At 39.7% G+C, this 19,217-nt stretch overlaps 1 protein-coding gene across 1 annotated transcript in view; it reads left to right on the top strand.

Moving 5' to 3' along the window:
• The window catches only part of ADCY2 (adenylate cyclase 2), a 212,722-nt gene that overhangs the window by 86,499 nt on the left and 107,006 nt on the right, over positions 1 to 19,217 (top strand). Inside the window, exon 4 of the mRNA XM_009638721.2 lies at positions 3,079 to 3,228. Within this exon, the coding sequence (XP_009637016.1) occupies positions 3,079 to 3,228 (150 nt within the window). The remainder of the gene's footprint in view (positions 1 to 3,078; positions 3,229 to 19,217) is intronic.

A 19,217-nucleotide genomic window follows, 5' to 3' on the forward strand; every position in this document is an offset into this window, starting at 1 on the left:
GTCCTAGCCTAGAGAAATGACAAGGTAGAAGACTGCTCTGACTCAGGATTTCTTTCCAGGTGCTTTGGTCCAGGTAGGATTCACAGCATGGAGTCTTCTCAGAGTGGATGCCTGAACAGGAGGAATTTTTTGTACAGTTGTATACTGATTAGAGTATTTGCTTAGGAAGTGAGAAGCTCAGTTCATTTTTTTGGACTGAGGAAAACTTTGAACCTGTTCTTTCTAGGAGAAAGGCTATGGGACTTCAGAGCAAATCTGGGATGGAGCTCATCTCCATCTCCTGTCTTGAAACCAGACTGCAGTTCAGAAGAAAATGCAAGACATAGGAGAAGAGAGATACTCATCAAGAAGTATATATGTTGTTTATTTTGTTTAGCAATCTTAATTGCATTTTCCATTGAACAGTCTGTGGAGGATAAGTATTTCACTCAATATCTCTTCAGGGACAAATACAGAAATATTTACTTGAGCCAGACGACATACAGGCAAAAAATCTGTTGGTCTGAGTTAGAAACCAGTTAATCCATTTCTTGTAATTTTTCTTCTGACTTAATACCCTAGTGACACATTTCTGAATGAACTCCATGCTAGCCAGAAGAATTAATGATGTTTTGAACCAGTTTCTATCTACATATTCACTTATACACTTATGTGTTACATCTACACTAAGTAAGGCAATGGCTGAGATAGAATCTGAGTTGTCTTTGAACAGCCTAATTCAGGTACTGGAAGCCAGCACAGAGCTTCATGTGGGCTGAATTACCCCATTGAGAATCTGAAAAGCCTGGTTAATTAGCTTCCTTGCCTGTCAGTCACTTGTTTCCATCTATTTTCTCACTTCAGCTAGTTCAGTCATAAAACTGTAATCTGTTTTTCTATGGCTGTGAAGATGATACTCATAATCTACTCCTCCATCTACCTATCACAGTATACTGTTTAATTTTGATTGGTTATATTCCTGAAGTTTTGCTTTAAATAGTCTATAGCTCTATGAAGCTGGACAGCACCTTTACTAAGTTTGTGTGCAGCTTTTCAGCAACGATCCGTACACAGAGATGCTGACAGCACACTGCTGATTTCAGTTCAGATCAGTGTTCATTTTGTTATTAAACCTTCCCACTGCATATCTGAGAATTTTCTATGCCCAGCAATCTTTATTTTCAGGCAATGGTTCTCATTTCATAATTTCATTTCAAAACCCAGCGGTGACTGCCAGTTGGAACACCCTAACCCTGCACTGTAATCTCACGCGAGATCTTTGTTCCATAATCCATGTTTGCTAAGAGTACCGTGACGTTGCTGACATCAAACCAGAATCAAGCAGGTGCGATCTACAGAGAAATATAAAAGTATTTTGAGTTCAAATGTTTTTCTGTACACTGTGTGGTTTTTTAAAAATTATTGGCTATTGTGAAATGTTTCACTTAAATGATTTCCTATCCCTCTACTTCATCAAAGAGGTTCTTTGGAGAAAATGAGAAATGTAGATTTTTCTTCTTGCTTTTACATTTATGTATTTTAGAAAATTTTAAGAACTCAAATGTTGCTTTTAGAAACATTACAATGCCATGATGTTAAAGTTTTAGGGGAAAAAAAGAGAAGCTTTATCAAATTGGAAATATCAATCCTTTTTGTGGCAAAGGTGTATAGTTCCTGCTTTTAGCTTTGTGGAACCACGAGAGGTGAGATGTCAGGCATATCACAGATGGAGGAACAGGTATTGCCTGTAATGATGTGATAATTTGTGAGGAAAATAAAAGCATTTCTTTAAAACTCTTATTTTAAAGTGTGCATTAATAACTTCATGTATTTTTTTGTGGATAAAATGTATTCTTCAAGGAGATAGATTTCTGTTAATAGGACAATTTCTCTCTTTTCCTCTGAACCATGGGAGCATGCTGTCGGACTTTTCTTCTGACATCTCTGGCTCTTCACTCTTAGCAGTCCACAAAGGATTGCCTGGTACATGGGTAAACCAAAACCAACCATGAATGATCACTGGGGAAATCTATCATAAACCTCATGATTATATTAATTGTGGAGAATTAATGGAATTTTAGACTCCTTTCTTCCTCCTTCCCTTCCAGACCATGAGCACTACAACATCATGCAGTACTTGTAATCCAGGCGACATGATACACTAGGGCCTTACAGATAGAGACATGCTCTGATCAGATTGCAGCTGTATCTCAACTTCAGTTCCCTTTTAATATTTATTTTTAATTGAATTCAGAATTGGCTTCATTACTGTGTTTTCTTCCACTTCTAGAGAGCTGGGAGGGGTAAATATGTCTCTGCAGAGCATTCTGTCCTTCTTGAAGTTCAAGCACAGGAAAGGCCTCTCTCCTCTCTTTACTTTCTCTGAAAGGTCCCAGACAATTAATAAATAAAACTGAATTCTTTAAGTGAACTTATTTCTCATGTCCATGTGTTGTCGTGAACACTGAGTTTGACCCTAGGTTTTATAGACTAAGTCTTGTGCTTTAGGCAAATGCAGGGTTTTGGTAGTAGTGAAGAGTATAATCTAGTAGAGACATGCCAGATCTTGTTGCCAGGTGTTGCTTGCCATTAATTAACCAAGGTTAATATTTATAGCTGACTGACAGATAGTAGTGGGTCAGGCTGAGAGAAAATGCAGGTCAGGCATTGATATAGGTGAAACTTTTCACACCTTAATCATATGGCACTGGAAAAGAGCGTGGCAATAACATGGCTTCTGATGTCGTTATTACGAGCTGTAGCTATTGTTTTACATCAGTAGATCATGATCCCACTTAATTAATACTCAGCAGTGGGTGTATAACACAAACTGAATTTCTTTTTCAGAAAATGTATACCTCATTGAATAGGCAAACGTGTTGTTCATTATCATTCCTATTTAATTTTAAATAAAAATGGTATTATTGCTTGGTATTTCGCCACTAATTGAGAAGCCTTTTGGAAAGGTGAACCTTTGCTAGAAATCAATCACAGGAAAAATACATAACTGCATCAACCTTTCATTTCATGTTAGGATTATGTTCTGTTAGTTTATTTATATAAAATCCCTGACACTTTTTTCTTTTGTTAACCCCCTAGATATTGGCAAATGTAATCATTTTTATCTGCGGAAACTTGGCAGGAGCATACCACAAACACCTCATGGAACTTGCACTGCAGCAGACGTATCAGGACACATGCAACTGCATCAAATCCCGCATCAAGTTAGAATTTGAGAAGAGGCAACAGGTAAAGTCACACCCCCATGTCTGGATCTGTTTTGCTGTTTTCACGCTATCCCCCTATTCTTCACTATATAATCCAGTTTGCTAATGCAAAAACACTTAATGAATTACTGAAAGTTACTTAATGAAATATGCAGTCTTTTGAACAGTGTTGTGCACGATTACCATCTGAATATAAGAAGGTATTATAATTATTTTTATTGTCAAGTACATGTTTTCTTTCATTAGTTCTATGAAAATATTTTATGATAGAAAGTCAAAAATGCTATATAGATTGTGTTTGCACACTCATTTGTCCTCACTGAATGAGCAGTGAGATGTACATGTGTGCTTTGGGAATCATCAGTTCTTCATGCCCAAGACCAATACTGCAAAATCACTGCGAGAAGGTATTACTGCACTGTTTTTGAAAAATATTTGAAACTACAATACTGATGAATCATGTGATATATAGTTCTAGGGGTCAGATATGTTAAGAGGAGCTAGGGGAATTGCATAATGAGACTATCTGTCATTTATTGTAGCAGCTGAATAAAAAGCTTCTCTGATTGCTTTATATAGTTCTTTTTCTCTTTGCAAGTTCTGTACAGTGCCTATCATCCTGACAGACAGGTTCTTCATTTAAGAGAATTTGAAATACAAATTAGTTCATCAAGTAGTAAAGAAGATAGATAGGTGTATTTTGCTTTGAAGGTCACCAGGCCCAAACTTCTATGAACTGTTAAGGGTCAGAGAATAGGGCCTTCACTGACACATTGCTGTTGTCACAAAAAGTGCATGGAGATGTACACATTGTACATCCCAGCTGACCTTAATTGTCATGTCTGTCTCACAAACACCTGCAGCCATTTTAAATGAAGGTTTTCAAGATCCATCGCCAACACCTTTTTTTTCAGAAAAAGCAAATGGAGAGTCCGTACAAGGAGTTCATCAGGCAATGTGTGTTCAGAGGGCTAGCCTTATTCCACTGGGCACCTGGGTTGCGTACTGGCTGAAGGTGATGCAAAACATGTAAGGTAGTTGTAAGGAGAAAGTGTTTTACAGTAGAGGCAGGCTTTGACAGTTAGATGCAAAATCTGCATAAGGTACTATTGTGGGAGAGGTTGTGTAAGAGCAGTCATTTATGTTTCCACCTCTGCCTCCATGAGCTGTGTTCAGTGAATCAGTAGGCTTTATAACTGATAGTACACAATGTACATTTTACTATCTGTTGAGAATATGGGTGAGAGTGTCTCCAAATTATTTCTAGTGAGAGAGCTTGTGAGTGCAGAGCAATGAATGCCAGGTATCTGGGAGCAGTACCACTCCAGACTGGGCAGTCTCCAATGATGTGGGGCTGATGTGATGGCTCCTAGGCTCACGGTGGCTTTGTAGAAGATGTTCCCTGTGCTTAGGTCTCAGCTGCCAGAAGGATGTATGCAGACCATAATCAAACAGCACAATTCATAGCAGGCATCAAGGTCTCCCTTATTCAGGAGAGACCTGAGTTCTTAGCTTAGCTTCCTGAGCATAGGAAGGGCCCAGGTTTCTACTGTTGGTCGCTTTTTCCTACAGGCATAGGGAATGCATTGGTGTATCTGCCAGAATCAGGAGGGTGTGTTTCTGGACACTGTCAGTTGGTGAATTGAAAGGGGTAAGGATGCTTCTTGTAGAAGTCAGTAGTTAGAACAGACATAGGGCTAGCTGGTGGTTTCTGTAAATGGGTATTATTTGCTAAGCACTGCTAATTTCTATGGAAAGTCATAAGTAGTTTTGGTTTTCTGGCACTTCTGAATGTCTTGCAAAAATGGTTGAGAACCTGACAATGGAGAGAAGCAAAAATATCTGGAATTCTGTGCCAGATGCTTCCTCTCTGTGGTTTGTAGGAGCTATATTTCTAATATGCTGGAGCTCAGCAAGCTGTAAAGCAGCAACAGCCATCTTTCATTAAGAAATTGTTGTTGTTATAGAATAATGAAGGACATCATTGTTGTCATATTTGTGTTTTGATAGAAATAAGTACATCAAACTAGTTAAGACATCTGCACAGCTCTAGGTAGTGTGTTGGAGGTCTGGATTAAGAACAGATGGATCAATGTCTCATTAAAAAGAAGTCAAGTATTCAATGAATGATAGTGATCTTTTTGACCTCTGATGAACCATTAGCTCACCAGACCTTCTTATATAGATTTCTTTAGCCTTTATCCTCTCAACTCTATAATATGTCCTTCATCTCGTGTTGCAGTTTTTCCAACCAAAAAGACAAGGAGGCGCACATCCTTATTATCACACTTATGAATGCTAGATATTTAAATGTGAAAAGATAAATGAGAATTAATTTGATCAGTTGGTTTGGTTTTATTTTTTCCCCAGGTCTAACATACTTCTTTGTTTGCAAACTTTGTATCAGAAGTGGATGTACATTAGTCGGTATTTTAATACTGCTTGTTTTACCAAGAAGATACAGAAGATCATCCACATTGTTAGTATTTGGGGAGGAAGTCAATCATATTGCTGGCTATTTTTAGAGGATTGGGATACACTGCAACAGTAGGAGCAGGTGCATTTTAAAAAAACATGCAGTTTGATCACAAGCTTTATTAGCCTGTGAAAGGTTGTAGCATGACCCTTGATTCTACATCTCTTTAACAAAAAAAATCTAATTTACTTCAGTGAGAAGTAACACAGGCTACTTTTGTACAAGTGCAGAGTGTAGGATGTGCTTCTAAATGCTCAGGGGTCCAGATCAAATTTGCAAATTTGTTCAGAGCATGGACATCATGTCTTTTACAATTGTCTTTGAAAGATGTACAATTTATGTTCCAAATTATTCCATTGGTTTCCTCTTAATTTGTTTGAAAGTAGTATCATACAAATGCAGCCAACTTGTTTTTCAGTTGGGATTTTTTTGTGTCTTTGAATAGCCTTATTGAGAGCACCATTTTGATTGTATCAATAGATAAGTATATCGAATTACCATTCGACATTTATGCCAAAGAACTCAAGAGAAACACAGAATTCATTGTTTTCAAGTGAGACCAGCGTACATGAGTACCTGGTGAAATAGGAGAATGTGTATATGTACCGAGGGACAAGTCAGACATATTGTACCCACACCACTGTGTATTTCTGTTAGGGCACAGCAAAGGCTGGCTGCTCCCAAAAGGATAGGAAGCCGTGGGTGGTGACACCTCCCAGCAGGGCAGGGACCTCACCAGCCAGGGCCCTGTTCCACAGGACCAGGTGAGCTGGGCAAACCTGGTTGCTGGCATCCAGGGTTGAGCAAGAGTCCAGAATACCAGCCCAGTCTGCAGTGGTGAGGCCAAGCTGAGGATCAGGTCCAGCGATTGCTAGGCAGGTCTGAGGTAAAGCCGGGAAGTCAGTCCAGGAACCACAGCCTGCTCCTACAGCACAGCTCAGGCTGAGCTGAAATGGGGCTCTTGGGCCATGGGCAGAGGCTGAGGGTGGAACCCAGGTGAGGTTGGTCAGGGCCAGTAAGGCCAGTCAGTGCCCCCCCAGGGCCTTCACAATTTCAGATTGCATAGGAGTCATACTCAGGCTTGGCTTGGGTTTACCCTATGTAATCTGTGTTTGGCTGCAGGTGTGGATGTGTAGAAGTTTATGCGTGTTATGAACCACACCTTTATGACCTGTGGCTTCATAGGGCTGTGTTTGATAACACTGGACACTCTGGATTTTATTTCCATTAGCATACATTGTTGTGAGGTCACTTTTAAAGTCCTGTGGTAGAAGGCAGTATTTTCAGCACCCACTTTGGTGTTTCTCACACAGCTTTTCTATCTTTTCAGTGTATGCATAAGAGAAATGTGAAACTATTCTGACCTCTATTAATTTGCAGCCTAATTTCAAGATATATGTTTAAAATAATAGCCTCTCATAACATTATTTGTCTCACTGATACAGCCTGGCTGACAGTTTGTAGGGGTAATGACTCACTAACACTGAGTGCAAGATCTTAACGCTGACAAGCAGTTAGCATAATTGCTCTTCTCTCTCTCTTCTGGTGCTTTGCATCATGAGGCATGGGAACATACACTGAGAAATTCTTACAACATCGCAGGGAGGTGTTCGTAAGGTGTTGGTGTTCAGTGGGTTCTCTAAAATGCTGTCTTTGAAAAGGAGGCAGTGTAATGATGGTTTTAGAAACAACACTCAAGTAGCAGATGAAAATGAATGAGGTTTCAAATCATTCAGTGAGATTTTAATTTTTTCACCGAAACATGGTGAAGCAATACCATTCATTACAGGAACTGAAATACTTCAAATTTGGTTTTAAATTAATCTAAAACAGAGAACATTTGTGAGACTTGAGGCTGAAGAACAGAAACATTTCTGAAGAACAGAAACATTTGAAATATATTATTTGGAACTACTATATAAAATGTGGATTCCTGTAGGTTCAATTAATGCATTTTAAAATGTAACCTACTAATAATTTCATGAACATAGAATAGTTTTTCTAAAGGATTCCCTATTTTCCTTTTTTTTTCCCCACATAGCTTCAAGGCTAGTAAGCAGGAAAAACAAAAACTAGTTTTGGTCTTTTTAGATTTCAGAATCTATTTTCTACTCCAGGTGTGTTCGTACACATATGCATAGGTGAGGTGTCAATCCTTTCTGTTAATCTACATGTCATTACCAGAATTAAAGCCTGTTCTGAGGAAGAACTTAAATGCCAAGTTCTGCATGGTGGGCCATGTGGAAGATCAGGATAGAGCATGTAAGCAGAAACTAGGGAGACACCACTGAAGGGTTACAGGGGTAATTAGGGGACTGGAGCTCATGACAGATAACGAGACTAAGGCAACTCAAGATGTTTAGCCTGCAGAAGAAGAGGTTGGGGGGGGGGGACACCTAACATCCACCTACTGCCTGAAGGAGTTTATGGAGAAGATGTGATCAGATTTTTCTCAAAGGCACACAAGTGAAAGGATGAGAGGCAATAGGCACAAGTTGCGACAGTGCAAATCCTGGCTGGAAGGAGGTAAACAATTCTTCCTCAAGAGAGGGGTTAAGCACTGGGAAAGGCTGCCTGGAGAGGTGGTGGAATCTGCATGCAGGGAGATTTTCAAGACTCAACTGGACAAGTTGTTATGTTTCAACTCTTATTGTGGGCAAAAGGGAAGACACTATAAATACAGAGCTCAGAATCTATTGTTAGTCTAATTAAAGTCTTAACGTCTAATGAAAATACAACAATTAGTAGTAGTGTTTCAGTTACAATAAGAGTCACAGTCCACATTATCTAATGTACATGGAAAAGCGTAAATACAGCTAAAACTGTTATGCAGAAAATCTAATACATCCCCTTTTTCTCTGGTATTATCCTCAGTCATCTGCAACCACGTAGCCCCACAATACAGTACTGCCATTGCCATGTGCTTTGTACTTGAGTTTGCAAGGCCTCAGGGTTAAGGCTGTCCTGGCCCTTCGTTTTTACTTGATTTAGCTGTAACACCAATTTTTTTAATGACAGAGTAGCTACAGCTAATTAATTTTACTTATGGCATGGTACAATCATAGTTCTTATATAGATAATACTAAAGAACAACTATTCTGTGAAAAACAAGATATTTACAACTGTAACGTAACGTGGAAAAATAGAGACCTGGCGTCATAGTGGAAGCCTTAAGAAGAGGAGACACAGAATGCAGTGCAGAGGAATACAGGCATGCAGTGATTAGAGATGGGGCACAGGCCTGGCACTGGAGACCCCAGGTCTATAGGTAGTTCACCACTGGTCAGTTAAATAAATGCAGACCTGGACCTGGAAAAAAGTGGGCATTAGGGGGAACAAAGAACAAGTTCTAACACATATAAAACACCATATAAATTAAATTTGGATATGGAATGGACTTGCAGACCAACAAAGAGCAAGGTATAAATGCGTGTTATCATACGTATAAAAATTACCCCAGGGAGATCCTACATTGAGGAAGAAGTAACCATCAGCATCAACATCAGCATCATGCTCTTCCTCACAAAGGAGTCTAGATGCTGAAGCCACCAACCTTAGGAACCACAGAAACAGTTAAAGTGTGAGCCTTTTACTAGAAAAAGGTTTAGAAACTAGGAAGTGTATGTGTAACAATTTAAACTGTATTATTACTATTGGGACTTTGCTTTTTTATTATAGAAGTATTTATTTCTTTATTCATTTTTCTTTTTTTTTCTCTAATAAGTAAAGCAGGAATTATAATGATTCTTGGATTAGACTAATAAGATTTCAGTTGTACTATCAATAACTATAAATTAACAATAAATTCTTGGCTTTATATATATGTGTGGGGGTGTGTGTTACCAGGTTTATTTCCTTTTTGTCCATAAAAAAGATTTTGAGTGCTACTCTCCATATGCCCGTCTGGGTACTAAGGGGAATTATACCGATGTTACTTGAGCAGAAAGCAAGGGTGTCATAGCAAGTTGTCAGTGTCGCAAGTTTTTCGTCAGGAGGAGGGAAATACTGGCGGTTTGGACCCCCTTCTTCATCCATCTTATTCCACTTGGGGCTGTATTAGTAAGTTTTCCTGCCACAGCCTGCCTCTTTCTCCCTGCTTCCCAAGCAAAGCCTGGGAGCTGCACACCGCCTTCCCCCAGCCCTGTGTCCCCGGCGGGGCTGTTTGTCCCGCAGTGACTATGTAGGGGTGCCAGCCCCCTGCCATGGCCACTCCTGGAGTGAAGCCAACATAGGGAGACCACAGGCATGTGGCCACCAGGCAACTGCTGCCATGACTGAAAATCAGGCCCAGGCAAGCTCAGAGAAGTCTGGAGTTCCTCTGCTGAATACAGAGCTTGTGGTGCTATGGTGAAAATCATATTTACTGGGCCACAGAGGCTCTGAGTGACTTCATCTAGTTTTGAAGTTAGCCCTGTTTGGAACAAGATATTGGACTATAGATCTCCAGAAACCCCATTCAATCCAAATCTTTCAGTGAGTCTGTTAGTTTTCTTTAATGTCTTTCCTATAGAGAGTGCTATGAAATACAGGAATACTGTGATTTCAGATAGAGAGAAATGAAAAGGTAAGTGTCCCCTTGAATCATATCCTATAATGGCAAGTGAATTGGTTTTATATCAACAAGAAATCCCATCAAGTAGTACTCAAATTCTTCCAAGTTTCTGACTCTTTGCTTACAGAAATGTAACACCAGAAATAATGTAGATATTTTTGTTCCAACTTATTTATGAGAATAATAGTAATTTTGCAAGAGGAGCGTATGTTTGTTATCAAAAGCTGTGTGATTTGAAAATTACATAGGTGCCCGTTGTCACTTCATTAGGTTTAGGTTGCCCAGTCACTGAAGAAGTTGAAATGGATTATGTAAGCATGATGATATTACAATCATAGAATCACAGAATCGCAAGGGTTGGAAGGGACCTCGGGAGATCATCTAGTCCAACCCCCCTGCTAAAGCAGGTTCTCCTAGAGCATGTTACACAGGACTTCATCCAGGTGGGCTTTGAATATCTCCAGAGAAGGAGACTCCACAACCCCCCTGGGGCAGCCTGTTCCAGTGCTCTGTCACCCTCAGAGTAAAGAAGTTCTTCCTCATATTCAACTGAAACCTCTTATGTCTCAGTTTGTACCCATTGCCCCTTGTCCTGTCACTGGGCACCACTGCAAAGAGTCTGGCTCCGTCCTCGTGACTTCCACCCTTAAGATATTTGTATGTATTGATGAGGTCCCCTCTCAGTCTTCTCTTCTTCAGGCTGAACAAGCCCAACTCTCTCAGCCTTTCCTCGTAGGGGAGATGCTCCAGTCCCTTTATCATCCTTGTTGCTCTCCTCTGAACTCTCTCTAGGAGTCCCTCATCTTTCTTGAACTGGGGAGCCCAGAACTGGACACAGTACTCCAGGTGGGGTCTCACCAGGGCAGAGTAGAGGGGGAGGAGAACCTCCCTCGACCTGCTGGCCACACTCCTCTTAATGCACCCCAGGATACCATTGGCCTTCTTGGCAACAAGGGCACATTGCTGGCTCATGGTCAGCTTATTGTCCACCAGGACTCCCAGGTCCCTCTCAGCAGAGCTGCTATCTAGCAGGTCACCATGGCAATAAGAAGAATATTTTCTGATATCTGTTTTAAGAGTCTGCAATTGATTTTCCCCCAAGGTTCAATATTTCAATAAAAGCTAGAACTTTAATTTCAAGAAACATCTAAAAAAGTTTCTGGTTCCTACCTGGAGGCTTAGAAGTAGTTCTGTTAATTCTACAGTTTAGAATTGCTTCTTTATTATTTTCATGCTGAGTCACTTCTCATAAATGGCATTTTAAAATAGTAACTTGGTACATATTTATAGATTTAAAATTAACAGTATTGTACAAAAATCTCCTGGATACAGAAACATTTAGTGTAGACTGTTGACAAAAAGCAGGTCACTTGTTAAGGATCCAAAATATGAATTTAAGAACCTGCTTTGGGCAGTAATGTTTGATAGTCCAGCCATCTTAGTTTAGGTTTGGAGCTATGCCATGTTTTAGAAAGCACATTTCACTGATAAATTTCATATGGCTAATAACATAGTAATTTTACATCATACATCAGTCATCCACTGGTGAAAATAGACCATACAATATTTATGGTACCTTTTGGTTTTTTCAGTCTCAGTTATCCTTCTTACCCACAGTAGCTGTTCAGTGCTGTTATTTCTGAGTCCCTGAAATACTTTTAATGAATATTAGTGGTGATTATGGTGTAATGCTACATGTGAAAGAGGTAAAATATGTGTGAAATCTAGCATTAGCATTCTATGACAAAGTAGGAAGCCTGATTTAGCAGAAGAGGAGCTAGGGAGAATAGCTTAAAGTGGAATACTTTCAATTATATGCTTCTCTATTCTTTGTCTCTAATCTAATGTGGAACCGTGTTTTTAAATGATTTCATTCAAAAATCACTGTGTCACATACACCTTTGCTTCATTAAGTTTGTCAGAAAAATTCATAATAGCACCGCAGGTCAATAATTTAAAAATTACAATTACTCTTTTTATTCTGGTCAGTCCATCCCACGCTGTCCCAGACGCTCCTTCCTCCCCAGGGGGAGGACTCCTCACCCTCTGCCCCTGCTCCAGCCCGGGCTCCCTCCCACGGCAGACAGTCCCCCACGCACGGCTCCAGCCTGGGGCCTTCCCACGGGCTGCAGTTCTTCACGCACGGCTCCAGCGGGGCTCCCTACCTTCCAGTTCCAACCCAATCAACAGGCACATTTGTATGTTAGCATTCAGAAAAAAGAGAAAAAAAAAACACAAAACCACAAGTACCCACCCACAGTGTATGTAACTATAAAGTCTTTATGTGAACTTACAAAAGTTCTAAATGAAAGCTAGGGTGCAACAATTGAAATTTCATTTATGCTAAATAACCTCTCTTAGAGCTGCCTTAACACCAGAGGACTGCAAAGTGTCTAAAGCAACATCTATTTTTAGAGAAGGTATGCACAAGCCCTACCACCGTCGCTGATGGGCTCGGCCTTGGCCAGCAGCGGGTCCGCCTTGGAGCCGACTGGCGTTGGCTCTGTTGGCCATGGGGGAAGCTTCTGGCAGCTTCTCACAGAAGCCACCCCTGTAGCCCCCGCTACCAAAACCCTGCCATGCAGATCCAATAAATGGTTGTTCAGAGATGGTTATTTTTGGCCTCAGAAATTAATACTTCAGGGGCTATAGACGGATTTCAGTATCTGTCTTTGTTTACTCTCACTAATACATTTAGATTTTTGCACTGATGTTGGGATGTGGTATTCTGCTGCCTCTTCTATGCCTTCATGATTCTTAACAAGAACGGTCTTTGAAACATTTTTTTCAGAAGAAGCTGCTGTTCTGAATTGGACAAGTTCTGATAAGGAGTTGTATTCAGAATGAAATTGTGGGCTTGTCCCAGTTCACCACAATTTCCCTACTAGGGGTGTATTTGCAAAGCGTAGTCCATCAGGGCTAAACTATCTTTTTCAGTTCTTTACAGCAAGGTTTCCTGTTCTGTATATACATTCTTAAGGATTAGTTTGTCATAAAAGTGGTGGCTAGAATGGAACAGTATTCTTTCCACTCTCTAGAACATACATTTAATTTCTGAAATTCTCTAAGGGGAAAAAAAATAATTGGTGTATTTAAGTGCATGTAAATGAATCATAGAGAATAATTCCTGGCAGTATGAGTAGAACAACTGAAACTTGAACCATCGTTCACTGAAACTTTAACCATTATTCAGTGACTGCACTAGCTGCTGGATTACCCCAAAGATTTTTCCACTTCTTTAAATAGACTAATTCTCTTAATAGCATCATTGCATGTTCTGTAAATGTGTCTCTGACATTTACTCTGCTTTAATGCTGACTATACTGTTCATTCACTTCAACTGTATTTGGAAGCATCTTAATGCAGCCTATTTCATGCTGGTTTTTATTATTTCTATTAACTAGGAAAACAAAGAAGAAATGGATTTTAGTATTTCCTTTTAGGGAGAGGTACTACACAAGTTTTAACACATTCTATAGTTGGTAATAACAGGTATTTCATTGCAGTATTGCCAAAGAAGTATCTGTCATTTGTGGCAAAGAAGATGATGATATTGTAAGTGAGAGGCACCTAGAAAGCATTAAAGTGGATAGATTTATTTTCAATTGCTTTGGATATACCATAAAAACATATTATTTTCCAGATGTTTACTTTATTTTTCTTTTTCCACACCCACATTGGATTATAATTCTTGGACCCTCTTTTTTAGTGCTGCAAACATTTCAATAAATTCATTAGACAATTTCCAGTTTGCATGGCTGCAATTGCCTCTTTTTCCTCTTTTGATTCCTTTTCACACTGCTTGTTGATTCAGTTGATGCTTTCGTAGTGCTAAACACACCACTGTGTTTTTTGAAAAAAGGTCTGAGACAATAGACTAGCCAAGAAATGTAATAGCTACTGGTAAAATGATTTCCTGCTTCCTATGGCTTGTGAGCCTCAAAAAGTGACTGTGGAACATTCTTTGCACAGCACATATTGACAGAGCAGATACTCCAGGCTTTTATTATCCAAGTCACTTGCTGTGCTTTACTTTTATGTCACGACCAAGACCTGTAGATCAAAAAAGAATAGCAGGGGTAGTGATAGGAGGTACAGAGGCTTCATATATGCCTTGTGGACCAGTGCTTTTATAAGGTAAAAAAGATATTCAGTTCCTTGCCTGCAAATGGATCGTGTACTACATTAGTATCCTGCATCTTGTTTGAAGTCCTGGAGTTATTCTTTCATAATACTTCACGGTTTCAAAAGTTGCTTAGGAGCTTCTGCCCTGTAGACATGGAGTTGTGAAGAGGGGTGGCTGGTTAGCCCTCTTTGCAGCTTTTCAATTTACCCCTTTGGAAAACTCCAGAGGTCCATCAAGTGTGGGATGCTGCCCTTTTAGTGCTTTTTTGGGAATCTGAGAAATGACCTTGAAATTTGTAGAGAAATGCTATTGACTTTTCTTCAGCTATTTTCCAGTTTTCACTCTGCTAAATTTTTTTTGGAGCTATGAGAGATTCCTTATGTAGAAATAAGGCTTGTCATGTTTTGAATGTTATAAACTGTGCCTTTCACCCCAGGGAACGTATATTTCATTGTTCGGGGGAGAGATACCATTATTGGAAGTCTAGTTATCTACGTGAAGACACTCATATTGTCCACTATTTTAAAATGAACAGCTTAGCAAATGCCTTCTGCAAGTATCTACTGCACAGTTCAACAGAGACACTGCAGTCCTTGCATGTAGTTTTTTTTCCTACCTTGGAACTTCATAAGAGAAAAGGTCATTTACCATTTTACAGTGAAGTAGATGAGATTTCAGCTGCTTCTCTGTGTGTTGATCTGCAGTAATTTATTACATCTAACATCCTCAGATAAACCGATGAGTCATGGTGCTTTGTTTTAAGAGTAAAATGCATAGTTTAAGCAGATACTAATTGCCACGTTTTCGTAGCTACTCTGATAATTCTGGTGAAATATACAGCTGGTAGGCAAATGTTGATTTTTGTCATGCCACCTGCGATTTTGTCAGCCACATCACAAAACCTAAAATTAATAACTAAAATGTAGTTCTTTTTAGAAAGAGAATGTCTTTTGACAGCAAGTCCAAAATTTTCAATCGTTAATTATTCCTGTAATTAATTGCTCACTCTGCTACCTTCTAGGATCTCAGCTGGTTGTGTGCAAGACCAGCTTGCTAGTAAAAGCTGTTACGAAAAAAGCTGTCAGTCTCCTTGCTTCTTCCCTTAGGAGCTGCTTTTTTGCTGAGGCTCTCACTCTTGGTCCCCACTTGACCTACATTGCAGCTGCACTTCAGTCTTGCCTGTGCCATCTAACATGTTGATCTGGACCCTGACCCATAGACTTGACTTTATGTCTTGCCCTCAGATTTGCCTGTCACAATATACTTGACTGGAGATCACTGGCCTGTGGCATACCCTGTGGTTACCGTCTCCAGAGATGAGAATCACTTAGGTTGGAGAAGACCTTTAAGATCATTGAGTCCAACTGTAAACATAACACTGCCAAGTCTCCCACTAAACCATGGTCCTCACCCTGACTTGCTAACTTGACTTAATAGTTCTTTGTTGGTGACATCTTGAGTCCTGCCTCTTGGCCCCCAACTCTTGCGGGAGTTAATGTGACTCTTGGCCCCCAACTTGCCTTCTCCTGCAGAACAGCCTGCCCTTGTTGCTCAGGGACAGTTAGGGAGACTAACGTTTCTTGTATGGTGCTTCATCAGCTCATCTTCAAATGAATTGTACTTTGACTATTTCTTGGATGTTTTATCTAAACCCATCATCTAGACAGAGGAAAAATGTCTTCAAAACCATTTTGTGGATCTCAGACAAGGGTTCTGTCTCCTGTAAAATTAACACGGAACCTGTTCTTCCATTACTATTCACTCCTTTTGGCCTTGCCAAATTCCAGCCACAAAAGGCTCCCTGCTGGCTTTGGTGGGCCTATCCCAACTTTGGGAGGTCACAGGTCATTCAAGGAAAGCCTAAGACAGAAGGAGACATGAGGATACCTTAATACCTTTCAAACACTGGCTACCATGGTTCTACAGCTGTCACGCTGGACACACACCTCATTCTCATCTCCTGGTTGTTCTTTGCTCCAAAGCCAATCCTGATGGGCTATCCGATGATTACTTTTTTGCTCACCCTCTCACCCCAAGAGCATTGTGCAGGACACATCTAAGATAATTTCAATTGTCCCAGCACAGACAAGGCAGCTTATTTCAGGACTTTTTTCGTTTGTTTCTGCACACTCTTGTGAAACTTGGCATTAGGCTAGATCTCCTTATTAAGGAACTGGAGGGAACTCTGCATCTCATGATCTGGAACCTAACAGTTTTGGGGTTTTAAATGATGAGAATGAAGAACCTCATGTCTAGAAGAACAGCAGTCCATAAAGTTTCTATGGGTGGCAATGTACTTTTTTTGGATCGATGTGGTAACTATTCAGTAATTCTTGAGGAAGTCCCTCTGCATTTGATTCCAAAATATCTTTGAGAATTAAGATGTCCATTCTTTATCTAATCAGGAAAACTTCATTTACAGTTATTTTGGGCTTGCACTTGCAAAAACAATGGAGTTCAGATTTTTCTCATCTGCCTGCAGGATGTTTTCTTGGCAGACTCGTTTGGGTTTTTCCACTGGACAAAAATCTTGATATTTGTGGTGGGATCTAAACTTGGGTTTGATTAGCGTAAAAGGAAAATCATTTGAGCAATAGCTTCTTGTTTCCTCCCCAACCTTTTCATGAAATAAGCTGCGCTTTTCGTGATGATTCAGCTACCAGTATAAAAGAGGTATAACTGGCATAACCAGTCCCAATGACACTAGGTTTTTCAGGTCAGGGTCAGACACCGAACACACCTGAAGTTCTGCCTACTGTTCCATTCTTGGTGGGTTTTATTTCACAGACGGCATTCATCTTCAGCAGAGGTCATTGGATTCAGCAGTTTGTACTCAATGACAGTGCTAGGAACAGGGAAGTATTTTCCCATAGGCCACCAAGTTTCTCTTCAGGCAACCTCTTTATATTTGAGGTACTGGTTAGAATCGTACATGTGGACGCTTAGTGAACGGAGAAAGAAAAACTACTTATTAGTAAGTAGAAGTTCTGTGAATGGTGTTGCCCTGAAAGATGTTCACAACCTGTGTGCCTTGCTGGTTCTCAGAGACATGTTTTATATTTTGCTATACTTTGTTTTTCTTTTAAATAAAGAGTCTTTCAGATGGTAAAGAGTCTTTCAGATGGAATGTACTCATTTTATAAGGGGGGGAAGGGGAAGTGACATGGGAATGCTGTTACTGTTACTCTTAGAGCTAAATGGTGCATGTGCAACCTCAGGCGCTTGGGCATATACATACCTACAGCATGGTTATGTGCAGCAGCTCTCAAAGAATATGGACACGAGGCAAGTAGTTTTTTGTTTAAAGCATTACATTTATTTATTTTCCAGTTTATCAAATAGCTTTAAGGAAACCTGTGATGTCTCAGACATGCTACTGAAATACTCAACATAAAAATAAATTTCTGAGTAAATTGCATTTTAAAATCTGCCAGGAACTTGGATTGTAAACCATTCATTCTATGCTACCATGATAATTTTTAAACCAGAATGTTGAACAACACTAAGTCGTATGTTTGTATAAATCTAAATTATCACGTGAACAGTGTCCTTATCATCAACAAATGTCCTCGCATTTAAAAAAAAAAAGTCTGAATGCAGCAGTAAAGGAAACAAACTAAAAAATTTCAGCTGCTTCAGTTCTTGAGGTAGCTGTGGTTTAAATGAAGCTTTGTGTATGATCATAGCTGAACGTAAATTTGACATCTTGATAAAAGTCTGCTTAACCTTTTTAAAATGCTGTAGTGGTGAAAGTAAACAGCCTCCCTGAACTTCCTCTCCCTGTATTTCCTCATTTCACCGAAACCTGATACTTTCCTTCTAAACCCTTACCAGAGCCACTAATGAATTCTTTGCAGCCTTCTCCAGTTTTAATGTGTTTTCTGATGACAGAGATTCAAAAAGGAATAAAGAGGAAAAAGAAGTGAGAGAGAAAGCAAAAGTCCACAGATTTAACTGCTTACCAATTTTACATTCACCTCTTACACATCTACTGAAACCCATTTTGTGAACTTAATTTGTTCAGTTTAAAAAGAGGGATTTATGTATAACAGAAATGTTCAACTGATTTTCATGAGCAGAAGCAGAATTTTAGAGTAGACCCTACTAGGTCTGTTTTCAAAATATGATTTATAGAAGGTTTTATTTCTACTTCAGAATGTTTTTGTGAAATGTAGAAAAAGAAGTCTCAAACATGAAGAGGTTATTTCATCCTTCTCCTCTCTCAGCGGCAGGACCAAGTATACTTGAAACATCCTCAACAGAAGTCTGTCTAAACAGCTCTTCGAATTCTGGAGCTTCTAAACCTTTCCTAGATGATCCATTCCCCTCAGTTTTTATCTTTGGGGAATATTTTCCCTGTTAGCCAACTTAAATATCCCACAATGCAATCTAGGCCTGCAGATGTGAAGAAGTTTTATTTCTTTCTTCTTTATTACAGCCTTCCATGCGCTTGAAGGCTATCACCCTCTGTCCCCTCAGTTATCCCTTGAATAGGGCAGACAAGCCCACTTTCTTCCATTGTGGCTTGTAGGCCATGTTTTCTAGACCTCTGATATTTTGTGGTGGTGTGCTTTCTCCAGATGGCCCAAGTGATTTTATGTAAAGTTACAATGCTTTGGCAGTGTTATGTTTCTTGCTAGCTTAAGTTCAATTTGACGTTTCAGAGGACCTTGGAATATAACGTGCTATTGCCCTTTCACCTTTGCATTTCCCAAAGTTTGTTTAAAAATGAAATTATTGGTTGTCAGATAGAATCATCAATTAAATCTGTTTTGTTGTCTGCCAGTGCTGGAGTGGAACTGTCTTCACTGTTTAACTGATCTCTCACCACTCCATTCTACGCAGTAGCATGGTAGT

The sequence above is a fragment of the Egretta garzetta genome, unplaced genomic scaffold, assembly GCF_000687185.1.
Source record: "Egretta garzetta isolate BGI_Z169 unplaced genomic scaffold, ASM68718v1 scaffold264, whole genome shotgun sequence".
NCBI classification, from domain to species: domain Eukaryota; kingdom Metazoa; phylum Chordata; class Aves; order Pelecaniformes; family Ardeidae; genus Egretta; species Egretta garzetta.